At 44.5% G+C, this 21,196-nt stretch overlaps 1 protein-coding gene across 1 annotated transcript in view; it reads left to right on the forward strand.

The window, feature by feature from the left end:
* The first annotated feature begins 852 nt into the window (after nucleotides 1-852).
* Nucleotides 853-21,196, forward strand: part of DDX58 (DExD/H-box helicase 58) — a 46,362-nt gene continuing 26,018 nt past the window's right edge. Inside the window, exons 1-5 of the mRNA XM_038769420.1 lie at nucleotides 853-1,063; nucleotides 3,718-3,852; nucleotides 7,248-7,429; nucleotides 10,906-11,056; nucleotides 19,902-20,033. Of these exons, the coding sequence (XP_038625348.1) occupies nucleotides 958-1,063; nucleotides 3,718-3,852; nucleotides 7,248-7,429; nucleotides 10,906-11,056; nucleotides 19,902-20,033 (706 nt within the window). The 5' untranslated portion in view covers nucleotides 853-957. The remainder of the gene's footprint in view (nucleotides 1,064-3,717; nucleotides 3,853-7,247; nucleotides 7,430-10,905; nucleotides 11,057-19,901; nucleotides 20,034-21,196) is intronic.

Consider the following 21,196-nt stretch of genomic DNA (forward strand, 5'->3'; position numbering starts at 1 on the left):
ACAGGTGGAAATGTCTCCCTTGGAGCCAAGTAAGATTCAGCCTTACTGAATAGTGGGCTATTTTAAATTGCTGAATCTGGCCCACTTTGGCTTAGGGGCCTGAGAGATTTGAGAGCCAGTACCAGTAAGTATAGATATATACATAGTATCTAGAGCACAGGCCTGGGAGTCAGAAGATCATGGGTTCTAACCCCTGCTCTGCCACTTGTCTGCTGTGTGACCTTGGGCAAGTCACTTCACTTCTCTGTGCCTCAGTTACCTCATCTGTAAAACGGGGATTAAGAGTGTGAGCCCCACGTGGGACAACGCGATCACCTTGTATCTACCCCAGCGCTTAGAACACAGTGCTCTGCACATAGTAAGCACTTAACAAACACCATTATTATTATTATATGTGCTGGGGGGCGGGGAGAGGGTAAAATAGGTCTTGAGATTGTGAGCCCTACTCCGCCCCTTGTCAGCAGTGTGGCCTTGGGCAAGTCACTTCACTTCTCTGGGCCTCAGTTACCTCATCTGTAAAATGGGTCTTGAGCTGGTGAGCTCTATAGCGGCTGTGTCCAACCCGATTTGCTTGTATCGACCCCAGCGCTTAGTACCGTGCCCGCTACATTCTCAGCGCATAACAAACACTATTATTATTATTATCATTATTACAAGTTTCGATTTTCCCTCTCCGGCCTGGTTCGGTTTCGATTTCCTCAGCGCCGCCCGTCGCTGGCCGTTGGACGGCAGCCACGTGACTTGTGGGCAGAGCCCTTCCTCGTGCGCCTGCGCAGTCTGTTGTCTTCAAAGGCGCTCCCGTTTAGCCACGCCCCCTCCTCCCCAGCCTGCCTGCTTCGGGCTTTTGCCGGGCTGAAGGGTGCGCAGCTATGGCTGCGGCGACATGCCGGCGATAATTATTATTATTAATAATAACATAATAACAACAACAGCTCGGAGCTGTAGAGGCGGAGAGATATGACGGCCGAGGACAAGGAGAATCTCAAGGTTTTCGGGGATTTTATATACAAGATCCTAAACCCCAATTACGTCTTGAGCTACATGAACACCTGGTTTTCGGAAGGTGAGAGAGGGCTGCGGCTTTCGGACGGGATCGGCCGTTGTTCGTTCGAGGAAGTCAGTTCCCAAAGAGCACCACAGATCAATCAATCAGGGGGATTTATGGAGCGCCTACTGCGGGCGGGCACTGTAATCATAATGATGGCATTTGTTAAGCGCTTACTATGTGCAAAGCACTGTTCTAAGCGCTGAGGAGGATAGAAGGTGAGCAGGTTGTCCCATGTGGGCGTCACAGGCTTCATCCCCATTTTCTAGATGAGGGAACTGAGGCACAGAGAAGTTAAGTGACTTGCTCAAAGTCACACAGCTGACAGTTGGTGGAGCCGGGATTTGAACTCATGACCTCAGACTCCCAAGCCCGTGCTCTTTCCATTGAGCCATACTGCCTCTCGCATGTACTGTACTCACTGTACTGAGCGCTTGGGAGAGTCCAGTATAACAGAATTAGTGGGCACGTTCCCTGCCCGCAAGGAGCTCACAGTAAAGTCAGTAAAAAAATAAAAAAAAGACTGCGTCTTTCTGGGGAAGAACCCACATCAGCAAAGGAGGGGCTGCAACCTGGCTGCTCAACAGTGATGGAAAAATGAACCTGAGGCTTGTCATCGCCAACGGTACCCAATCCTTGGTCTACTTTGGGTTTTGTTTTTTTCGGTATTAATCAATCAATGGTATTTATTGGCCACTAGCTCTGTGTGGGGCACTGTACTCTGCACTGGGATAAATACTACAGTGCCCTTCACAGTAAGCACTCAAATACAATTGATTGTTAGAAGCTAGTTAGGCTGACACAGTCCATGTCCCACATGGGGATTACAGCCTAAATCCCCATTTTACAGATGAGGGAACTGAGGCACAGAGAAGTGGAGTGACTTGCCTAAGGTCGCACAGCAGACAAATGGTGGAGCCGGGATTAGAACTCAGGTCCTTCTGACTCCCTGGTCTGTGTTCCATCCACTAGGCCATACTGCTTCTCATTTGATATTTTATATGGTATTGTTTGATATTTTTATTGGTGACATATGTGCATGGTGAGAGTATCTTCATAGGGCAGAGTTTGTTTTCAAGCAGAGAACAGAAAGCTGGAATGGGTGAGTGGCACCAGGAGGACAGATTTGGACTTTACTTTGAGAGATAAGTAAAAGGATGAAGTTCACTAGCAATAGTCAATCAATCAGTGGTCTTCATTAAGTGCTTAGTCAATCATATTTGAGCGCTTACTGTGTGCAGAGCACTGCACTAAGCACATGCGAGAATACAACAGATACATTCCCTGCCCACAATGAGTTTACAGTCTCAGGGTGGGGGGGGAGGTAGACATTAATATGAATAAACAAAATTATGGATATGTACGTAAGTGTAAGCTCGTTGTGGGTGGGGAGTGTGTTTATTGTTATAGTAAACTCTCCCAAGTGCTTAGTATGGTGCTTTGCACGTAGTATTAATACATATGATCGAATGAATAAGTGCTTAGGGGCTGGGACGGGGGGGTGAATAAAGGGAGCAAGGCAGGGTGACAAAGAAGGGAGTGGGAGAAGAGGAAAGGAGGGTTTAATCAGGGAAAGCCTCTTGGAGGAGATGTACCTTCAATAAGGTTTGAAGTAAGGGAGAATAATTGTTGGATATGAAGAGGGAGGGTATTACACATTAGAGGCAGGATGTGGGCGAGAGGTCCAAGACAAGATAAAGGATCAGTGAGAAGGTTAGCACCCTCTCAGGGTCGCACCTGGAGAGTTTCCAGTAGTCTTCCATTCCTAGCTTGGGCAGTGACTAGCGAGTGGAAGGCAATCTGCTACATGTCAAGACTCCCCTGTTCTGGGCAGCATCGGCATGGGAGAGAGTCGAGGGAAGAGACTCAGGTTTACTGTGTGGAAAGAGACAATGGTAAACCACTTCTGTATTTTTGCCAAGAAAACTGTGGATACACTACCAGAACAATTGCAAATGCAGGTGGGGCGTTCTGGGAGAAATGTGTCTATGGTATCGTTTTGGGTCGGAGATGACTTGTTAGCATAAGACAAGACAAGAGAAGGTTAGCATTAGAGGAGTGTAATGTGCAGGCTGGGTTGTAGTAAGAGAGTAGCGAGGTGAGGTAGGAGAGGGCAAGGTGAATGAATACTTTAAAGCCCATGGTAAGGCATTTCTGTTTGATACGGAGGTGGATGGGCAACCACTGGAGGCTCTTGAGGAGTGGGGAAACATGGCCTGTACATTTTTGTAGAAAAATGATCTGGGCAGTAGAGTGAAATGCAGATTGGAGTGGGGAGGGGCAGGAGGCAGGGAGGTCAGCAAGGAGGCTGATAGAGTTTTCAAGGTGAATAAGTGCTTGGACTAATGTTGTAGCAGTGTGGATGGAGAGAAACGGGCAGATTTTAGCAGTGTTGTGAATGTTGAACCAACAGGATTTAGTAATGGATTGAATATGTGGGTTGAATAAGAGAGAGGAGTCAAGGATAATGCCAGGGTTATGGGCTTGTGAGACAGGAAAGATGATGGTGTCATTTCCAGAGATAGGAACTTCAGGAGAAGGACAGGGTTTGGGTGGGAAGATAAGGAGTTCTGTTTTAAACATGTTAAGGTAACTTGGAGATTTGGGACACTTTTTTGGTATTGTTCATTTCTGTGATGTTTAATAATTCATGTTGTATTTGACATCAATAGAGATTGTGGAGCATATTAAGGCCGAATTCATGAACATGGGGGTGACCGCTTCTGCAAAATTGTTTCTCAAGTACCTACTGAAACTAACCGAGGATGGGTGGTTCCGAGGATTCCTGGATGCCCTTCATAGTGCAGGTCAGTTTGTTTATTCTGCTCATTCATGGTTTCAGGTGGCTTGGGATTCCTGTGCCTCTTCTTCAGGGCCAGTTCCAAGTATCTGGTTGCCCAAGGCAGGGGAAACTTTTCCTGCCCCGACTCCAGACTGCATCTTCACCCCATTAAAACAGACTTTTCCCCTCATTACTGTATTTAAAGTGCACAAATGGCATTGCTTAAAAGCACTATATTCCAGGTACTTTGTGATTCTGCCATGTTATGTCTTTATGTGGAAGCTATATTGTAATAATAATGATGGCATTTCTTAAGTGCTTACTATGTGCCAGGCACTGAACTAAGCACTGGGGTGGATACAAGCAAACCAAATTGGACACAGTCCCTGTCCCATGTGAGGCTCAGAGTCTCAATCCCCATTTTACAGATGAGGTAACTGAGGCACAGAGAAGTCGAGTGACTTGACCTAGGTCACACAGCAGACAAGTGGTAAAGCTGGGATCAGAACCCAGGAGTTTCTGACTCCCAGGCCCTTTCTCTATCCACTTTGCCAAGCTACTTGTAAAAGACTAATCTGAGCTTTACTGCCTATGGGTAATTAGTGGCTCAGTGGAAAGAGCCCAGGCTTTAGAGTCAGAGGTCATGGGTTCAAATCCCAGTTCTGCCACTTGTCAACTGGGTGACTTTGGACAAGTCACTTCACTTCTCTGTGCCTCAGTTACCTCATCTGTAAAATGGGGGTGAAGACTGTGAGCCCCTGTGGGACAACCTGATCACCTTGTAACCTCCCCAGCGCTTAGAACAATGCTTTGCACATAGTAAGCACTTAACAAATACCATTATTATTATTATTATTATTAATAGTAGTAGTAGTAGTAGTAGTAGTGAAGTTCCCAGCAGACCTCTGTCCAAGAGGAAAATGACCAGATTTTCAGGAATACCAAGGAGGTCATTTTCCTGAAAAGCACTGCAGCTGTGAACTCCCACGAGAATCACAAAATGTTTTCCTGGAATTTTTTTTATCTCTTCCTCCCCCTTGCTTTGCTAATCTTTAGTGTTACAATGTTCAGTATCTTAGGCCCTTTGCCAGCATGTATGACACTCGCTGTCTCCTGCTGTTTAATAATTTAATAATTTTGGTATTTGTTAAGTGCTTACTATGTGCAAAGCACTGTTCTAAGTGCTCGGCACTGTTCTAAGCACTGGAATTTGCCTGATGAAATAGCTCCGAACTGATGTGCTTCTCACTCCTCAGTCAATCAGTCAGTGGATGAATAGCATTTATTGAGCACTTAATATGTGCAGAGAACTATACTAAGCGCTTGTTAGAATACAATAGAAATTAGTAGACATGATTTCTGCCCTTAAAGAGCTTCCAATCCAGCAGGGAGACTGACTTTTTTTTAATGGTATTTGTTAACAGTTTACTATGTGCCAAGCACCGTACTAAATGCTGGGGTAGATACAAGGTATCAGGATGGACACAGTCCCTGTCCCACATGGGGCTCACAGCTTTAATCCCCATTTTACAGATGAGGTAACTGAGGCACAGAGAAGTTAAACGACTTACCCAAGGTCACCCAGCAGACAAGTGGTGGAGCTAGAATTAGAACCCAGGTCTTCTGACTCCCAGGCCAGTGCTCTTTCCACTAAGCTGCACTGTTTCTCAATGTTTAATGGGACTGCTTAGTCATTAATAATAGTATTTGTTAAGCACCAACTCTGTGCAAAGCACTTTGTTAAGCACTGGGAAAAGTCTCTCCCCTCTACAATCCATACTTTACTCTGCTGCCTGGATCATTTTTTTCTAAAAACTTGTTCAGTCCACATCCCCTTCCCTCCTCAAAAACCTTCAATGGTTCCCATCCATTTTTACATCAGACACTCCTCTTCATCACTTTTAAGACACTCAATCGGCTCTCTCCCCTCCTACCTTACCCTGCTGATCTCATTCTACAACCCAACCTGCACACTGCAGTCCAGCAGTTAATCGCATTCAGCGCTCATTGTGTGCAGATCGCTGTGCTAAGTGCTTGGAAGAGTACAATATAGAGTTGGTAGACATGTTCCCTGCCCACAGCGAGCTCTTCCTTTAAGGCCACTCAACTCAGGGTACCTCGATCTTGTCCTTCTCTCCACCAATGTCCTCCATCTGGCCCAGAGTTCCCTCCCCTTCATATTTGACAGACCACCACTCTTCCTTACCTGCAAAGCCCTACTAAAATCACATCTCCTCCAAGAGCCCTTCTCTGATTATCCTCTCATTTCCCCTATCCACCCTTCCCTATGCTGCACTTGACTGTGTACCCCTTAAGCACTTTTATACTCACCCCAGCCCCGCAGCACATATCCCGATACTCTACCTTTTCCCCTATCTGTAATTGATTTTAATGTCTGTCTCCCCCTCTGCTCCTCATGGGCAGGGATCATGTCTACCAACCCCATTGTATTGTACTCTTCCGAGTGCTTAGTACAGTGGCTTGCTAACTCTAAGTGCTCAATAAATACCATTGATTGATTGATTACCCAGATGAAAATTAGATACTGCTCCCAAACTCAAAAGGGTATTGGGAAGGTGAGATAATATATGAAAATAATAAAAAATATACAATTCTTGTAGTCTTCCTACCACATTTTATTATATCAGTTGGTTGTCAAGTATTATTAGCATTATTTTACAGAACTAAAATCTAGAAAGTGCTGAACAAGAAATATTGGCCCATTGAAGAGTTAACACATTTTAGCATCCAAAATACACTGTGTACAAAACTTCCAGAATAATTTTTATTCTGGTTGATTTGCCCAAAGAATCGGTGAGAGAGCCAGAAATAGGCATTAATGTTGAAGGATCTGTCAATACTTGAGTGTAATTTTTAAGAAAATATGAATCTTTGTTAAATGCCATTTACCAAGTCCCTTTCAAAGTACTTCTGCAGTAATTTGTTTTTATGGTCTTTGTTAAGCATTTACTATGTGCCAGGCACTGTACTAAGTGTTGGGGTAGATACAAACTAGTCAGGTTGGACACAGTCCATGTCCCACAAGGGGCTCACGGTCTTCAATCCCTATTTTACGGATGAGGTAACTGAGGCATGGGGAAGTGAAGTGACTTGCCCAGGGTCACACAGCAGTGACTTGCCCAGGGTCACACAGCAGACAAGTGGCAGAGCTGGGATTTCCCCCTTCTAGACTGTGAGCCCACTGTTGGGTAGGGACTGTCTCTATATGTTGCCAGCTTGTACTTCCCAAGTGCTTAGTACAGTGCTCTGCACACAGTAAGCGCTCAATAAATACAATTGATTGATTGATTTGGCTCAGGCCTATGCTCTTTCCATTAGGCCATGTTGATTCCTAAGGTTCAAACAAGGGTCCCATGTTTTTAATTGTTAATGTGAGAAATGCAATCTCTTCTCTTTTAGAGTACATTGGACTTTATGAAGCAATTGAAAATTGGAATTTCCAAAAAATTGAGAGATTGGAGGAACATAGAGAATTGCTGAAACGCATACTGCCAGAGTTCAAAAACAGCATCAAGCCAAATGACATCCTCCCTTATCTAAATGAGTGTTTAAAATCTCAGGAGTTGGAAGAGATTCGACAGGTACAATCAATTAATTCAAAGAGTTGAATGTTTGTAAAATTTTGAAAACAAAGCTGTACATAGGATCTATTTCAATTAATTTAGTGAAAGTATGAATAATGAAAATCCACAAGATAATCCAGTTTAAGCCAATTGATGCTAACTTTCCTTCTCCCCAAGCTTATTTCCAGAGCAGCTGCTCAGTAACTAAACAGGCTGTTAGGAGTTTTGTCTCCTTTCTTCGTAACATGCTACTGGCTCAGTGGAGGCATTAGCGAGGAATAAAATTTTCAAAAGGTGGTCAGGTAAACAGAAGAGAAGTAGAGGAGAAGAAAAACACCTGAATAAAGTAATTGTGTAATACCAATTTGAGCTCATCACCTCTTTCTGTTCCTGCAAGCTACCTAGTGAAAGTTAAAGAGAATAGAGGTACATAGAGAGGAATAATTGAGCCTTGGCTGTATATGAGGGAAAATTAAATTATCCCAGGCGATATTTGCACTCTGTGGATTACACGATACTAAATCCTTCAGGTGACGTAGCTCATGTCTATATGCAGGAGTTACTTGTTCTTTAGCAATTACATGATTACTGTGGAGAGACAGTTTTCATGACCCCAGTATTTGTTGGAAATGGGCCAAATGGTTTCAATCTCTGAGCCTATTTGGAGGCCATTGAAATCAGTGAGCAACAGCATAGCCCCTTACTGGACCTGGAAGGGATGTGGTTGGCACCAAGATCCCTCAGGCAGACATTAAGACAAATAGATAAATGGTGGATAAGTACTGTGGGGCGAGGCTGAGGGAAGGGTGAATAAAGGGTGCAAATCCAAATTCAAGGGTGGAAGTGGAAGAAGAGGAAAGGAGGGCTTGCTTAGGAAAGCCTCTTGGAGGAGATGTGTTTTTAATAAGGATTTGAAGGTGGGGAGAATGATTTTCTTTTGGTTATGAAGAGGGAGGTCATTCCAGGCGAGAGGCAGGGTGTGGACAAAAAGAGTTGGTGGCAAGATAGATGAGAGCGAGGTACAGTGAGTATGTTGGCATTAGAAGAGCAAAGTGTGTGGGCTATGTTGTAGTACCCCCAGCCCACGTCATCCCCCTGGCCTGGAATGCCCTCCCTCCCAACATCCGCCAAGCTAGCTGTCTTCCTCCCTTCAAGGCCCTACTGAGAGCTCACCTCCTCCAGGAGGCCTTACCAGACTGAGCCCCCTCCTTCCTCTCCCCCTCATCCCCCTCTCCATCTCCCCCGTCTTACCTCCTTCCCTTCCCCACAGTGCCTGTATATATGTATATATGTTTGTGCATATATATTACTCTATTTATTTATTTTACTTGTACTTATCTATTCTATTTATTTTATTTTGTTAATATGTTTGGTTTTGTTCTCTGTCTCCACCTTCTAGACTGTGAGCCCACTGTTGGGTAGGGACTGTCTCTATATGTTGCCAACTTGTACTTCCCAAGCGCTTAGTACAGTGCTCTGCACACAGTAAGCGCTCAATAAATATGATTGATTAGTAGGAGAGTAGTGAGATAATAATGATGATGGCATTTATTAAGCGCTTACTATGTGCAAAGCACTGTTCTAAGCACTGGATGAGGTAGGAGGGGGCAAGGCGATGGAGTGCTTCAAAGCCCATGGTAAGCAGTTTCTGTTTGATGCAGAGGTGGATGGGCAATCGCTGGAGGTTCTCCAGGAGTAGGGAAACGGCCTGTTTTTGAAGAAAAATGATCCGGGCAGCCAAATGAATTAAGGACTGGAGTGGAGAGAGGCAGGAATCAGGGAGGCCAGCAAGGAGGCTGATATAGTATCAAGGCAGGATAGGACAAGTACTTGGATAAATCATTTGGAGGAGGAGAAAGAAACACCAAGAAGCTGATTAGCAGAAGTATGGAAGGATAAAATAAGTATAAGTTATTGAACTCCTTTAGCCCCTCTTGCTCTTCTGTCATTTTTTAGACATCCCTATCACTTAGGTTCAACTTTCCTCCCCTTCGGTACAGGAAAACTGTCAAGGTCCTGTCATCTTAAATTTTAATTATTTTTTAAAGGTACTTGTGAAGTGCTTACCTTGTGCCAAGTACTGTTCTAAGCACTGGGGTAGATACACGATAATCAGGTCGGATATAGTCCCTGTCCCACATGGGCCTCACATCCCTTCCAGGTCCAGTGAGCCTGATTAGGAATGAGTCTCCATTTTACAAATGAGTAGTTAAGTGACTTGACCAAGGTTACACAGCAGGCAAGTGGCAGAGCCAGGATTAGAACCCAGGTCCTCTGACACCTCAAATTTAATATGTCCAAAACAAACATGATCTTCCTTATCTTCCCACCCAAACCCTGTCCTCCCTGTGTCTTTCCCATCACTGTAGACAACACCTCTATCTTCCCTGTCTCACAAGCCCATAGCCTTCTCATTATCCTTCACTCATCTCTCTTTCAGCCCACATATTCAATCTGTCACCAAATCTGTCAGTTTTACCTTCATAGTGATGCTAAAATCTGCCCTTTCCTCTCCAAACTGCTACACTGATCCAAGCACTTAATCTATCCTGTCTTGACTACTGATTAGCCTCCTCATTGACCTCCCTGCCCCTGTCTTTCCCCACTCCAATCCTTACTTCACTCTGTTTCCCAGATCATTTTTCTAAAGGAATGTTCAGCTCACATCTCCCCGCTCCTCGGAAACCTCCAGTGGTTGTCCATCCACCTCCACGCCAAACAGACTCCTTACTACTGGTTCAATCTGCTTGTCCCTTCCTATCTTACCTTGCTGATTTCTTACTACAGCTCAGCCCTCACGCTCCACTCCTCCAACGCCACCCTACTCACTGCACCTTGAGTTTGTCGATCTCGCCGCCCTTTGCCCACGTCCTCTCTCTGACCTGGAACTCTCTCCCCGGCCACACGACAGACTGCCACTCTCCCCACCTCCAAGAGGTCTTCTAAGCCCTCACTTCCCCTACTCCCTCCCCCATTCCAGAAATGACATTAGTTGTGAGGAGTGTGGCAGTGCAGTTTCTTGCAAATTACGACAGAGTTTTGATCGGTTAAAGAAATGCACATGTATTTTTGTCAGTATGCCTGTGAATGCAGGGAAAGCAATTAGGAGCAGGGGAGGAGAGTAGACCTGAAGCCCTTCTCTGGATCTGTCTCAGTCACGTAAGATGGAGAGAAGGAGAGAAGGATGAGCAACTCTAGGAAGGGCCTTGGAACCTCAGTGTAGGCAGGATTGGGGGTCGCGCACCATGGGATAAAGGAAAGCTGTTGCGGGGGTGAAGGTTACACTTTGCTGACTTAGCTGGTGGTTGGGCAGGTCATAATTGGACCCCAAATGTTTTTCATTACTTTTATCTACCAGTAATTCATTCATTCATTCATTCATTCATTTAATCGTATTTATTGAGTTTGCATTGTGCTTTGGCTCTCCATCAGTAGAAACCCATAAAGGCATGCCTTTTAATGGCCACCTAATAATTTACTTTTGTCTCATGTAGGTTCAGCATCTCACCGGGCCAATGGCTTGTGTAGAGAAAATAACTGAATGCCTTCTCAGGTCAGATAAGGAAAATTGGCCCAAAATCTTGAAAACCGCTTTGGATATGGGAGATTGTGATGTAGTCAGTAAATTGTGGACCCTCGACTCAGGTAACTCTTTTTGCCAAATGTATTTACTTCAACTCTTACCTTCCCCTGTGCTGCTTAAGCACGAGTGGATGAGCTGCCGTGGAATTGAATCCAAAGAGGTGGCTGCCTGGTCCTCTATCCCTGGTTTGGAGCAGAGTTGGCCTTGGGAATCTGCCCAGTCTGGGACGTTCCTGGGAGATTAAGCTTGCATTATGTCACCCCTTGTCCAAAAACCCCTAAGAAGGGTGTTTCCATTTCACTTCTTGTCCTGGATCAACCAAACCTCTAGGGCTACTGAAAGTCTCATTCCTCTTCTTAGTTTTTCCATCTCTGTCAACGATCCCACCATCCTTCCTATCCCAGAAGCAGTAGTAATAGTATTTATTCAGCACCTGCTGTGTGCAGAGCACTGTACTAAGTGCCAGATGAGACTTAGACACGGCCCTTGGCCCTCAAGGGGGTTACAGTTGAATAAGGGGAGGAGGGTTAGTGGTGGACATGGAAGAAAAGGTGTAGCTGTCAAAACAATATTTAAAGACAGACAAAAATCAGTCCAACAACAACTACTGCCACAGTCATCAGGATGGGCTCGATGCTGTGGGACGCCTTGCAGAGCTTGCAGCCTGGAATAGGGGGAGTGGATAGATCTCGTGCTACTGCTTCACCATCTTCCTGCCATGGTAGAGAAGGCAGCCTGGGGCTTGATGTTGTGGGTATCTTCTGGGTGCTGGAGTCTTGCCCACAACTTCACCAAAAAAGCCCTTAATCTTGATGTCATTTCTACCTCCTGACCATTCAGCTACTAAACTGCTAAATTCTGCATTTCCCAGATCCACCCCTTTCTTGTCACCGAGACGGCTACCAACCTGGTCCCAAACTCTTGTCGTAGCATGATTAGACTACTGTATGAACCTCTTCACTGATCTTCGTGCCTCCAGCCTCTCCCTCCTTCAGTCTATATTCCATGCCATTGCACAAGTAAACTTCTTGAACCATTGCTAGTCACCCATCTCTTCCATCCTCAGAAACTGCGTGGGCTACCAGCTCCCTCCACATGGAGCAGAAACTCCATACCACTGCCTTTTAGGCTCTCCACAGCTTCCTTCACTTTGCCCGTGGGCTGTCTTCCCCCTCTATCCCCTAGCTCTCACTCTCTACTCCTCCCAATCTCACTCTTAACAGTATCTCACTCTTGGCTCTCTTGCCACTGCTCTCTTGCTTACTCTCTTCCCCAAGCCTTGAACTTTTCCTCCTCTTCCCTCCCAACCCCCAAACCTCCAGATCAGTTTTCCCCATCTCCAGTGATCTTTAAGTTCAACCTCCTTTGGCAAGGCTTCCTTGATTAATTCACAGCACCATACTCACCCAATCCTTACCTATGGCACTTACATATGATAATGGTAATGGCATTTGTTAAGCCCTTACTGCATCATAAGTGCTGGGGTAGATGCCAAACAATCACATTGGATACAGTCCTTATCCCACATGGGTCTCACATTCTAAAGGGGAGGGAGAACAGGTATTGAATCCCCATTTTACAGATGAGGAAGCAGAAGCAGAGCAGTTAACTTGATCCGGGATTAGAACCCAGGTTCTCTGACTTCCAGGCCTACACTATTTCCTCATCCCTATCTTCAGTACTTTTATATTTTTGTATAATTCATTATTTATTCAACTGTTTCATCCCGACAGATTTGCATTACTTTGAGTTATAATCCTTTTTCTTCCTCTTGCTCCTACTATTAGCAAGCTTCTACTATAATTTTTGCCTATCAATCCGTGATATTTACTGAGCATTTACTGTGGGCAACACACTGTATTAAGCACTTTGGAGAGTACAATGGAGTAATTAGCATTCCTGCTCTCAAGGAGCTGACAGTCTAGATGGGAGACAGATACGAAAGTAAATGGCAAGTCAAGGAGGTAACTGAGTATAAGTGCTGGGGTAAGGGGAGTACAGACTTACCCCATTAAATTGTAGACAGGGTCCTGATGGTGTCTTGCTTCCCTTGTACTCTTGGCACTTAGTAAGTACTCGATAAATACCATCAATGATGATACAAAAGAGTGGATCAACTCCCAAACCAGAAACAAATTGCTAAGGGTTCTTCCATTATCGTTGTTCTGTTTCTATCCATCTAGCTGCTGGTCTGCCTCTTCCTCATTTTCCCTGAACTTTTCCTAGCATTAGCGTCTTCTCCGGAGAATTAGTCCTCTTGATGATGTGGCCAGAATTTGCAAATCTAAGTCGAGCCATTTGGCCTTCCAAAGACTACACTGGCTTAATTTGCTTCAAAACCCATTTGTTTTTCGAGCAGTCCATGGTATTCACAAAAGTCTTCTCCAACACTACAGTTCAAAAGAATCAATGCTCCCTTCTGTCCCGTTTTTTCACTGTCCAGCAGTTGGATTCACACAATGTCACTGGAAACACCAGAGAATGAACAATTTGTATTTTTGTGGCAATTGTTATGTTGCCACTTCTCATGATTTTTTTTCCAACCTCTTTATAGGAATTCTTCCTACCATTACTCTTCGGTATATGTCTTGACTACTAGTTCCTTTGTTATTGGTAGGCTATCCCAGGAGAGAAAAATTGTCAACTATTTCAATCTTCTCTCCATCTGCTATAAATGTGTTAAAACTTCCAGTTGTCATGATCTTTGTTTTCTTGACATGCAAATGCAGGCCCATCTTTTTGCTCTGCTCCTTAATTTTTAATAATAAGCCCTTCAAATCTTCATTTTCTGCTAGTAGTTTAGTATCATCAGCATAATGAAGGTTGTTTATATTGCTTCATCCAATCCTTACTTCCCGTTTGTCTTCATCCAGTCTGGTTTTTCTCATTATGTATTCAGCATAAAGGATGAACTAAGGCAGTACGATACGTCTTTGTCTTACACCCTTACTAATGGGAAACCAATCAGTTTCTCCACATTCTGTTTTTATTGTAGCCTCCTGTCCGTCATACAGGTTCAGTATTAATGCAATAAAATAGTCTGGTATGCCCATTTGCTTTCATGTACTCCAGAGCTTCTCATGATCCACACAGTCAAAGGCCTTACTATAATCAATAAAGCACATGCTGACTTCCTTTTGATATTCTCTTGTGCTTTCAGTTATCCAGTGGACATCAGCAATAATTTCTCACGTCCCTCATCCTTTCCGGAATCCTGCTTGAACACCGGGCAGTTTGCGTTTCATGTAGGCTCCCATTCGATGCCATATAACTTTTAGTAGTACCTTGCTGGCATGCGAGATCAAGGAAATTGTATGATAATTGTCACATTTAGTTGTATCTCCTTTCTTCAGTATTGGAACGTAAACTGATCTCTTCCAATCAGATGGCCATTGAGTGGTTAGCTGTACCTGTTGACAAAATTTGGTAGGGACTTTAACTGATTTCTTTCCAGCTGCCTGAAACACCTCGACAGGAAGCCTATCAGAACCAGGTGTCTTGTTTTTGGCAAGACAGTACAATGCTAATCTGACTTTGCTTTTCATGATGAGTGGCTCTAATTCATAATTCATACTTCTTGCATATTGTGGTCCTTCTGGTATAGTTCCTGTGTGTAATATTCTTATTACTAATATGTTATTCAGGATTGGCAAGTGTGCAAATACCAATAGCAGGACCTAGTGTGATTTGTAGGAAAATCCATTCATTCAGTCGTATTTATTGAGTGCTTACTGTGTGCAGAGCACTGTACTAAGCGCTTGGGAAGTACAAGTTGGCAACACATAGAGACGGTCCCTACCCACCAGCGGGCTCACAGTCTAGACGGGGGAGACCGACAACAAAACAAAACATATTAACAAAATAAATAGAATAGTAAATATGTACAAGTAAAATAGAGTAATAAATATGTACAAATATATATACAGGTGCTGTGGGGAAGGGAAGGAGGTAAGGCAGGGGGGATGGGGAAGGGGAGGAGGGGGAGAGAAGAGGGGGCTCAGTCTGGGAAGGCCTCCTGGAGGAGGTGAGCTCTCAGTAGGGCTGAGTAGAACTGACCTTTGAGGAAACCCCTACAGTAAGGGGATGGGAGGGGGAGGAGGAGCCCGCAAAAGAGACTGAGAATGAACGGCCGGAGAGGTAAGAGGAGAACCAGGAGAGGACAGAGTCTGTGAAGCTAAGGTTGGATAGCGTGTTGAGGAGAAGGGGGTGGTCCACAGTGTCGAAGGCAGCTGAAAGGTCGAGGAGGATTAGGATAAAGTAGGAGCTGTTGGATTTGGCAAGCAGGAGGTCATTGGTGACCTTTGAGAGGGCAGTTTCCGTGGAATGTAGGGGACGGAAGCCAGATTGGAGGAGGTCGAGGAGAGAGTTGGCACTGAGGAATTCGAGGCAGTGTGTGTAGACAACTCGTTCAAGGAGTTTGGAAAGGAATGGTAGGAGGGAGATAGGGTGATAACTAGAAGGGGAGGTGGGGTCAAGAGAGGGTTTGTTTAGGATGGGGGAGACGTGGGCATGTTTGAAGGCAGAGGGGAAGGAACCAGTGGGGAGAGAGCGGTTGAAGATGGAAGTTAAGGAGGGACAGAGCGAGAGATTTCATAAGGTGAGAGGGAATGGGGTCAGAAGCACAGGTGGCTGGAGTAGCACTTGAGAGGAGGGAGGAGATCTCATGTGAGGATACTGCTGGGAAGGATGGGAGAGTAGCGGAGAGGGTTGAGAGCCCGGGGGAGTTGGAGAAGGGGGAGGAGTGACTTTGGGGAGCTCAGACCTGATGGAGTTAATTTTATTAATGAAGTAGGAGGCCAGATTGTTGCAGGTGAGGGAAGGAGGAGGGGGAGGAACAGGGGGCCTGGAAATCAATTCAGGCACTGTCCCTGTCCCACAGGGGACTCAGGCGGACACCTAAAACAAGAAGAATATAGTATAAACAACAATGAAAACAAGTGTAAGCTCAACAGTAGGAAATAAAAAGCATGGTAGCCAATTAAACACTATTTTAGAGGGGTCAGTGTTTAGGAATCTGACTGCCCCAGGCACACAGTACAGTGATGCTATTGATGTCTCTCTACTTGTTTTGTTTTGTTGTCTGTCTTCCCCCTTCTAGACTGTGAGCCCATTATTGGGATGGGATTGTCTCTGTTAACGAATTTTACTTTCCAAGCGCTTAGTACAGTGCTCTGCACACAGTAGGCACTTAATAAATACGGCAATGAACGGACGGATGAAATTTTAGTAAGAAAATGCTGCAACCTCCTAACATGTTGGCCGGAAGGAGGGAGACAATTCAAGCAACGGGCTCCCTCCTTCCTACCACAGAATTCCATTTTCAGAATTGACCCAGAAAAATCCCATTATTCTCAGCACTTTAGTTTATGGCCCACCTTCATCCCAGCGCTTAGAACAGTGCTTCGCACATAGTAAGCGCTTAACAAATACCATCATTATTATTAATATGTGGTATGGAGGACTGAATTATTTTTCACCTTTTAAAAACTCCCCCATGTGGTGAAGTGAGAGAACTGCTTAAATGAGCCCTTTACTTATTATTCACTTCTTCCCTGTGTTTTGAAGTAGCAGATGACTACTTTTCCCCCATGTGGGGTTTTTCTTCTTGTCTGTCTGTCTGTCTCCACTTTCAGCCCTTCCCCTTTCTCCCCTCCTCCCTATCCTTATTATCAAATCAGACAGAGTGGCCTAGTGGAAAGAGCATGTGTGTGGGAATCAGAAGACCTGGGTACTATTCCCAGCTCTGTCACTTGCCTGCTGTGTGACTTTGGGCAAGTCACTTAACTTTCCTATGCCTCAGTTTCCTTATTTATGAAATGTCCATTAAGTACCTGTTCTCCATTATACTTAGATTATGAGCTCCGTGTGGGACAGGGACTCTGGCCAATCTGCTTATGTTGTATCTTCTCTAGCACTCAGTGCAGTGCATTAATTCAGTCATATTTATTGAGTGCTTACTGTGTGCAGAGTATTGTATTAAGCACTTGGGAGAGTACAATATAAGAATAAAAAGACACATTACCTGCCCACAATGAGCTTACAGTCTAGAGGGGGAGACAGACATTAATATAAATAAGTTACAGATATGTACATAAGTGCTGTGGGGGATTGAATAAAGGGAGCAAGCAAGTTAGGGTGACACAGAAGGGAGTAGGAGAAGAGGAAATGAGGGCTTAGGAAAGGCGTCTTGGAGAAGATGTGCCTTCAGTAAGGCTTTGAAATGGGGGAAAGTAATTGTCTGTCGGATATGAGGAGCGAGGGCATTCCAGCTCAGAGGCAGGATGTGGGCGAGAGATCGGCAGTGAGATAGATGAGATAAAGGTACAGTGAGAAGGTTAGCATTAGAGGAACAAAGTGCGCAGACTGGGTTGTAGTAGGGGAGTAGCGAGGTAAGGTGGGAGGGGGCAAGGTGATTGACTGCTTTAAAGCCAATAGTAAGGAGTTTTTGTTTGTGGAGGTGGATGGTCAACCACTGGAGGTTCTTGAGGAGTGGGGAAACATGGCCTGAACATTTTTGTAGAAAAATGATCTGGGCAGCAGAATGAAGTATGGACTGGAGTGGGGAGAGACAGCAGGGCAGGGAGGTCAGCAAGGTGGCTGATACAGTAATCAAGGCGGGATTACTGTAAGGAAGTAAGTGATTGCATTAACGTGGTAGCGGTTTGGTTGGAGAGGAAAGGGCAGATTTTAGCGATGTGAAGGTGGAGCCGACAGGATTTAGTGATGGATTGAATATATGGATTGAGTGAGACAGAGGAGTCAAGGATAATGCAAGGTTACAGGCTTGTGAGACAGGAATGATGGTGGTTCTGTCTATAGTGATGGGAAAGTCAGGGGAAGGACAGGTGTTGGGTCCACAAAAAGAAAAAGGAATCAAGTTGCAGCAACACACCACAAGGGGTTTATTATTGTAATCCTAATACAGATCTGTATGGGTGAGAACAGACAGAGTCTGTTGCCCTAAAAGCAGTGTTAACCTCATCACCAAAAAGTGGGAGAGTTATAGTCCATGGTGGGTGAAATATTCCCTCACACCGTCAACATTATCCAATCAAGTGTTGGTGCTTGTGATCGGTTGATCCAGTGGGTCCAATCAAGTGCGGCCGTAGTTTTCTTAACTGACGACAGGGCAGGGTATAGCTGAAGCATCATTTAGGAAAAACAAACTAGATTACAAAATGGAGTCTGAAAACAAAATGGAGCAGAGCTGATTAAGAGTTAACACACCGGGTTTGGGTGGGAAGATAAGTTCTGTTTTAGTCATATTGAGTTTGAGGTGATGGGAGTACAGCCAAATAGAGATGTCTTGAAGGAAGGAGGAAATGCAAAAGTGCAGAGAGGGAGAGAGATCAGGGCTGGAGTTGTAGATTTGAGTATCATCCACATAAAGTTGGTAGATGAAGCCATGTGAGCGAATGAGTTCTTCAAGGGAGTGGGTGTAGATGGAGAATAGGAGAGGACCCAGAACTGAACCCTGAGGGACACGCACAATATGGGGGATAGGAGGCAGAAGAGGAGCCCATGAAAAAGACTGAGAATGAGCAGCCAGAGAGCTAGGAGACCCAGGATAGGACAGTGTCAGTGAAGCCGAGGTTGGATAATGATTCCAGGAGAAGGGAGTTGTCAACAGTGTTGAAGGTAGCTGAAAGGTCAAGGAGGATTAGGATGGAGTAGAGGCCATTGGATTTGGCAAGAAGGGGATTGTTTGTAACCTTTGAGAGGTCAGTTTCTGTGAGTTGAAGGGGACGGAACCCAGATTGGAGGGGGTCAAGGAGAGAATAGGAGGAGAGGAACTCTTGAGACAGCGGGTGTAGGCTACTCACCCAAGGACTTTAGAGAGGAATAGTAGGAGGGCGATGGAGTGATAACTGGAGGGAGCCATGGGGTCATGGGAGGGCTTTATTAGGATAGGGGAGACATGGGCATGTTTGAAAGCAGTGGGGAAGAAGCCATTGGAGAGTGAACAGTTAAAGATAGCAAGCAGTTAGGGAGGGAAGAAGGAGTGGGGGCAAGCGTTTTGATAAGGTGTGAAGGAATGGGGTTGGATGCACAGGTGAAGGAGGTGGATTTTGAGAGAAGGCAGAGGTCTCCTCTGCAGGTACTGCTGGGAAAGATGGGAGAGTTGAAGAAGGGGCAGGAGAAGGGAGGGACTGGGGAAGGGCGGAGGAGATTTTAGGGAGAGCATGCCAGATAGTGTCAATTTTCTCAATAAAGTAGGTGGACAGGTTATTAGGGGCGAGGGATGGGGAGGCGGGGGGACGGGGTTTGAGGAGGGAGTAAAATGCCTAGAACAACTGGAGAGGGTGATGGGCATGGGTGTCAGTAAGGGTGGAGGAATAATTTTGCTCAGCAGAGTTAAAGCACACGAGGATGTGCTTGAAGTGAGCAGCTTGTGATTTAGTAAGTGCTTAGCAAACATTATTATTATTATTACTGATAAATAACATATATTGGAATAGACTGAGGCTTGAAAGCCAGTACCCCACCTTCTCATCCCCAACCGAGAGAGGAAACTATGCTTCTAGAGCTGCTTCAGGGGTCGCTGACAGCCCTCAAGAATACTAGCCACTCTTTTTTTGTCTCCCCTCACTTTCCCACATAGAATTGGACAGGTGATGGACTATATAAAACCACTCTAAAAGCCATGGGGGCAATGATGAGGATCCACAGTTTATAGCAGTTGAGAATCCTGGCATAAAGTGAGAAAGGTGGCTAACAGTTTTACCTGCTTTTGAAATGCCTTATTAGTTACTCTTGGTCGTTATCTATTTATTTTGAGCAGTGTATTTTTTTTAACAAGGGCAAGGACTGCAATCTCCCTTGTACTTTCTCTAGGGCTTGCACATTAGAATGTACTTAAAAAATAATTGTGATGGTGATGAAAATGATTTTGTTGGTTTACTTCAGATGCCAGTGGGAAACAAGATTTTGAGATGGAAGATGAGCAGGATGAGGAAAGTGGAACCTTCTACGTGAGTGGATCCTACGAGGAAGAACCTGAAAAACAGAATTTCAGTGAGAATCTGTTTTCATTGGCAGGTAATCAGGCTAATCTGAAAGCTCTTTATCTTGTAAATACAGTTTAAAAATGCAAGTGCTTTCTTTGCCTAATATTTAGTATCTGACATCCTAATTCATCTATAATTTAAAATTCCTGAAAGCTAGGGCAGTTTGGGAAATGGTTTTCAAAAATCTCTAAACCTGCAAGTATACTGAGGTTACCCCCTTCTCCTTAACTTATTCTTAGCTCCTCCTATTGGAAGGCAGTTTAATGGAATGCAATGCGAGGTCCATTTTGGAGCCCATGAGTTTGTTTCTTTGTCTTTTTTTCTAAAATAATAAAAATAATTATGGTATTTGTTAAGCGCTTACTATGTGCCACGCACTGTTCTAAGTGCTGGGGTAGATTCAGGGTAATCAGGTTGTCCCACGTGGGAATCAGTCTTAATTCCCATTTTATAGATGAAGTAACTGAGGCACAGAGAAGTGAAGTGTCTTGCCCAGGGTCACACAGCAGACAAGTGGTGAAGTCAGGATTAGAACCCACATCTTCTGACTCCTAAGCTGATGCTCTTTTCGCTAAGCCATGCTGCTGCTTTGATCTCCCACAAGCCTTGTGACTGACTTACTTTTTAAGCTTTGTTTTTAAAGATAACTGTTTTGTGGACAAGTCTGTACCTATCACAAATACTCAAAGTTCCTTAGACCCGCTTCAACTTTCTTCAGTCCTAGGCGCGTGAATCAGTTTTCATTCAGCCGTCTCTTCTCTGGAAAATGTTTTCTGATGGGGCAGTTATGAGAGGTTACTTTTTAAAGGGATGAAAGAGGGAAATGAACAAGCGAGTGATAGTTGGAAGAAAAAAGGAAATCAAAATGTCACTACAAACAGGAAAGTTTGTCTTTATAGTATGATTGTGTTATATTGAATGAAATGGTTAATTTTCTTTCTTTTAAAAATACTTCAGTCAGTTTTATCGTGTTCACAAAAAAAGGAATCAAGTCACAGCAATACAGCACAAGGGGTTTATTATTGCAATACTAATATAGCTCTTTATGGGTGAGGACAGACAGAGTCTGTTGCCCTAAAAACAAACTTAACCTCATCACCGGAAAGTGGGATTGACAGTTATAGTGCGTGGTTTTCCCTCACACCATCAACAAGATCCAGTCAATTGTTGGTGCTCTTGATTGGATGATCCAAT

The sequence above is a fragment of the Tachyglossus aculeatus genome, chromosome X4, assembly GCF_015852505.1.
Source record: "Tachyglossus aculeatus isolate mTacAcu1 chromosome X4, mTacAcu1.pri, whole genome shotgun sequence".
NCBI lineage: Eukaryota > Metazoa > Chordata > Mammalia > Monotremata > Tachyglossidae > Tachyglossus > Tachyglossus aculeatus.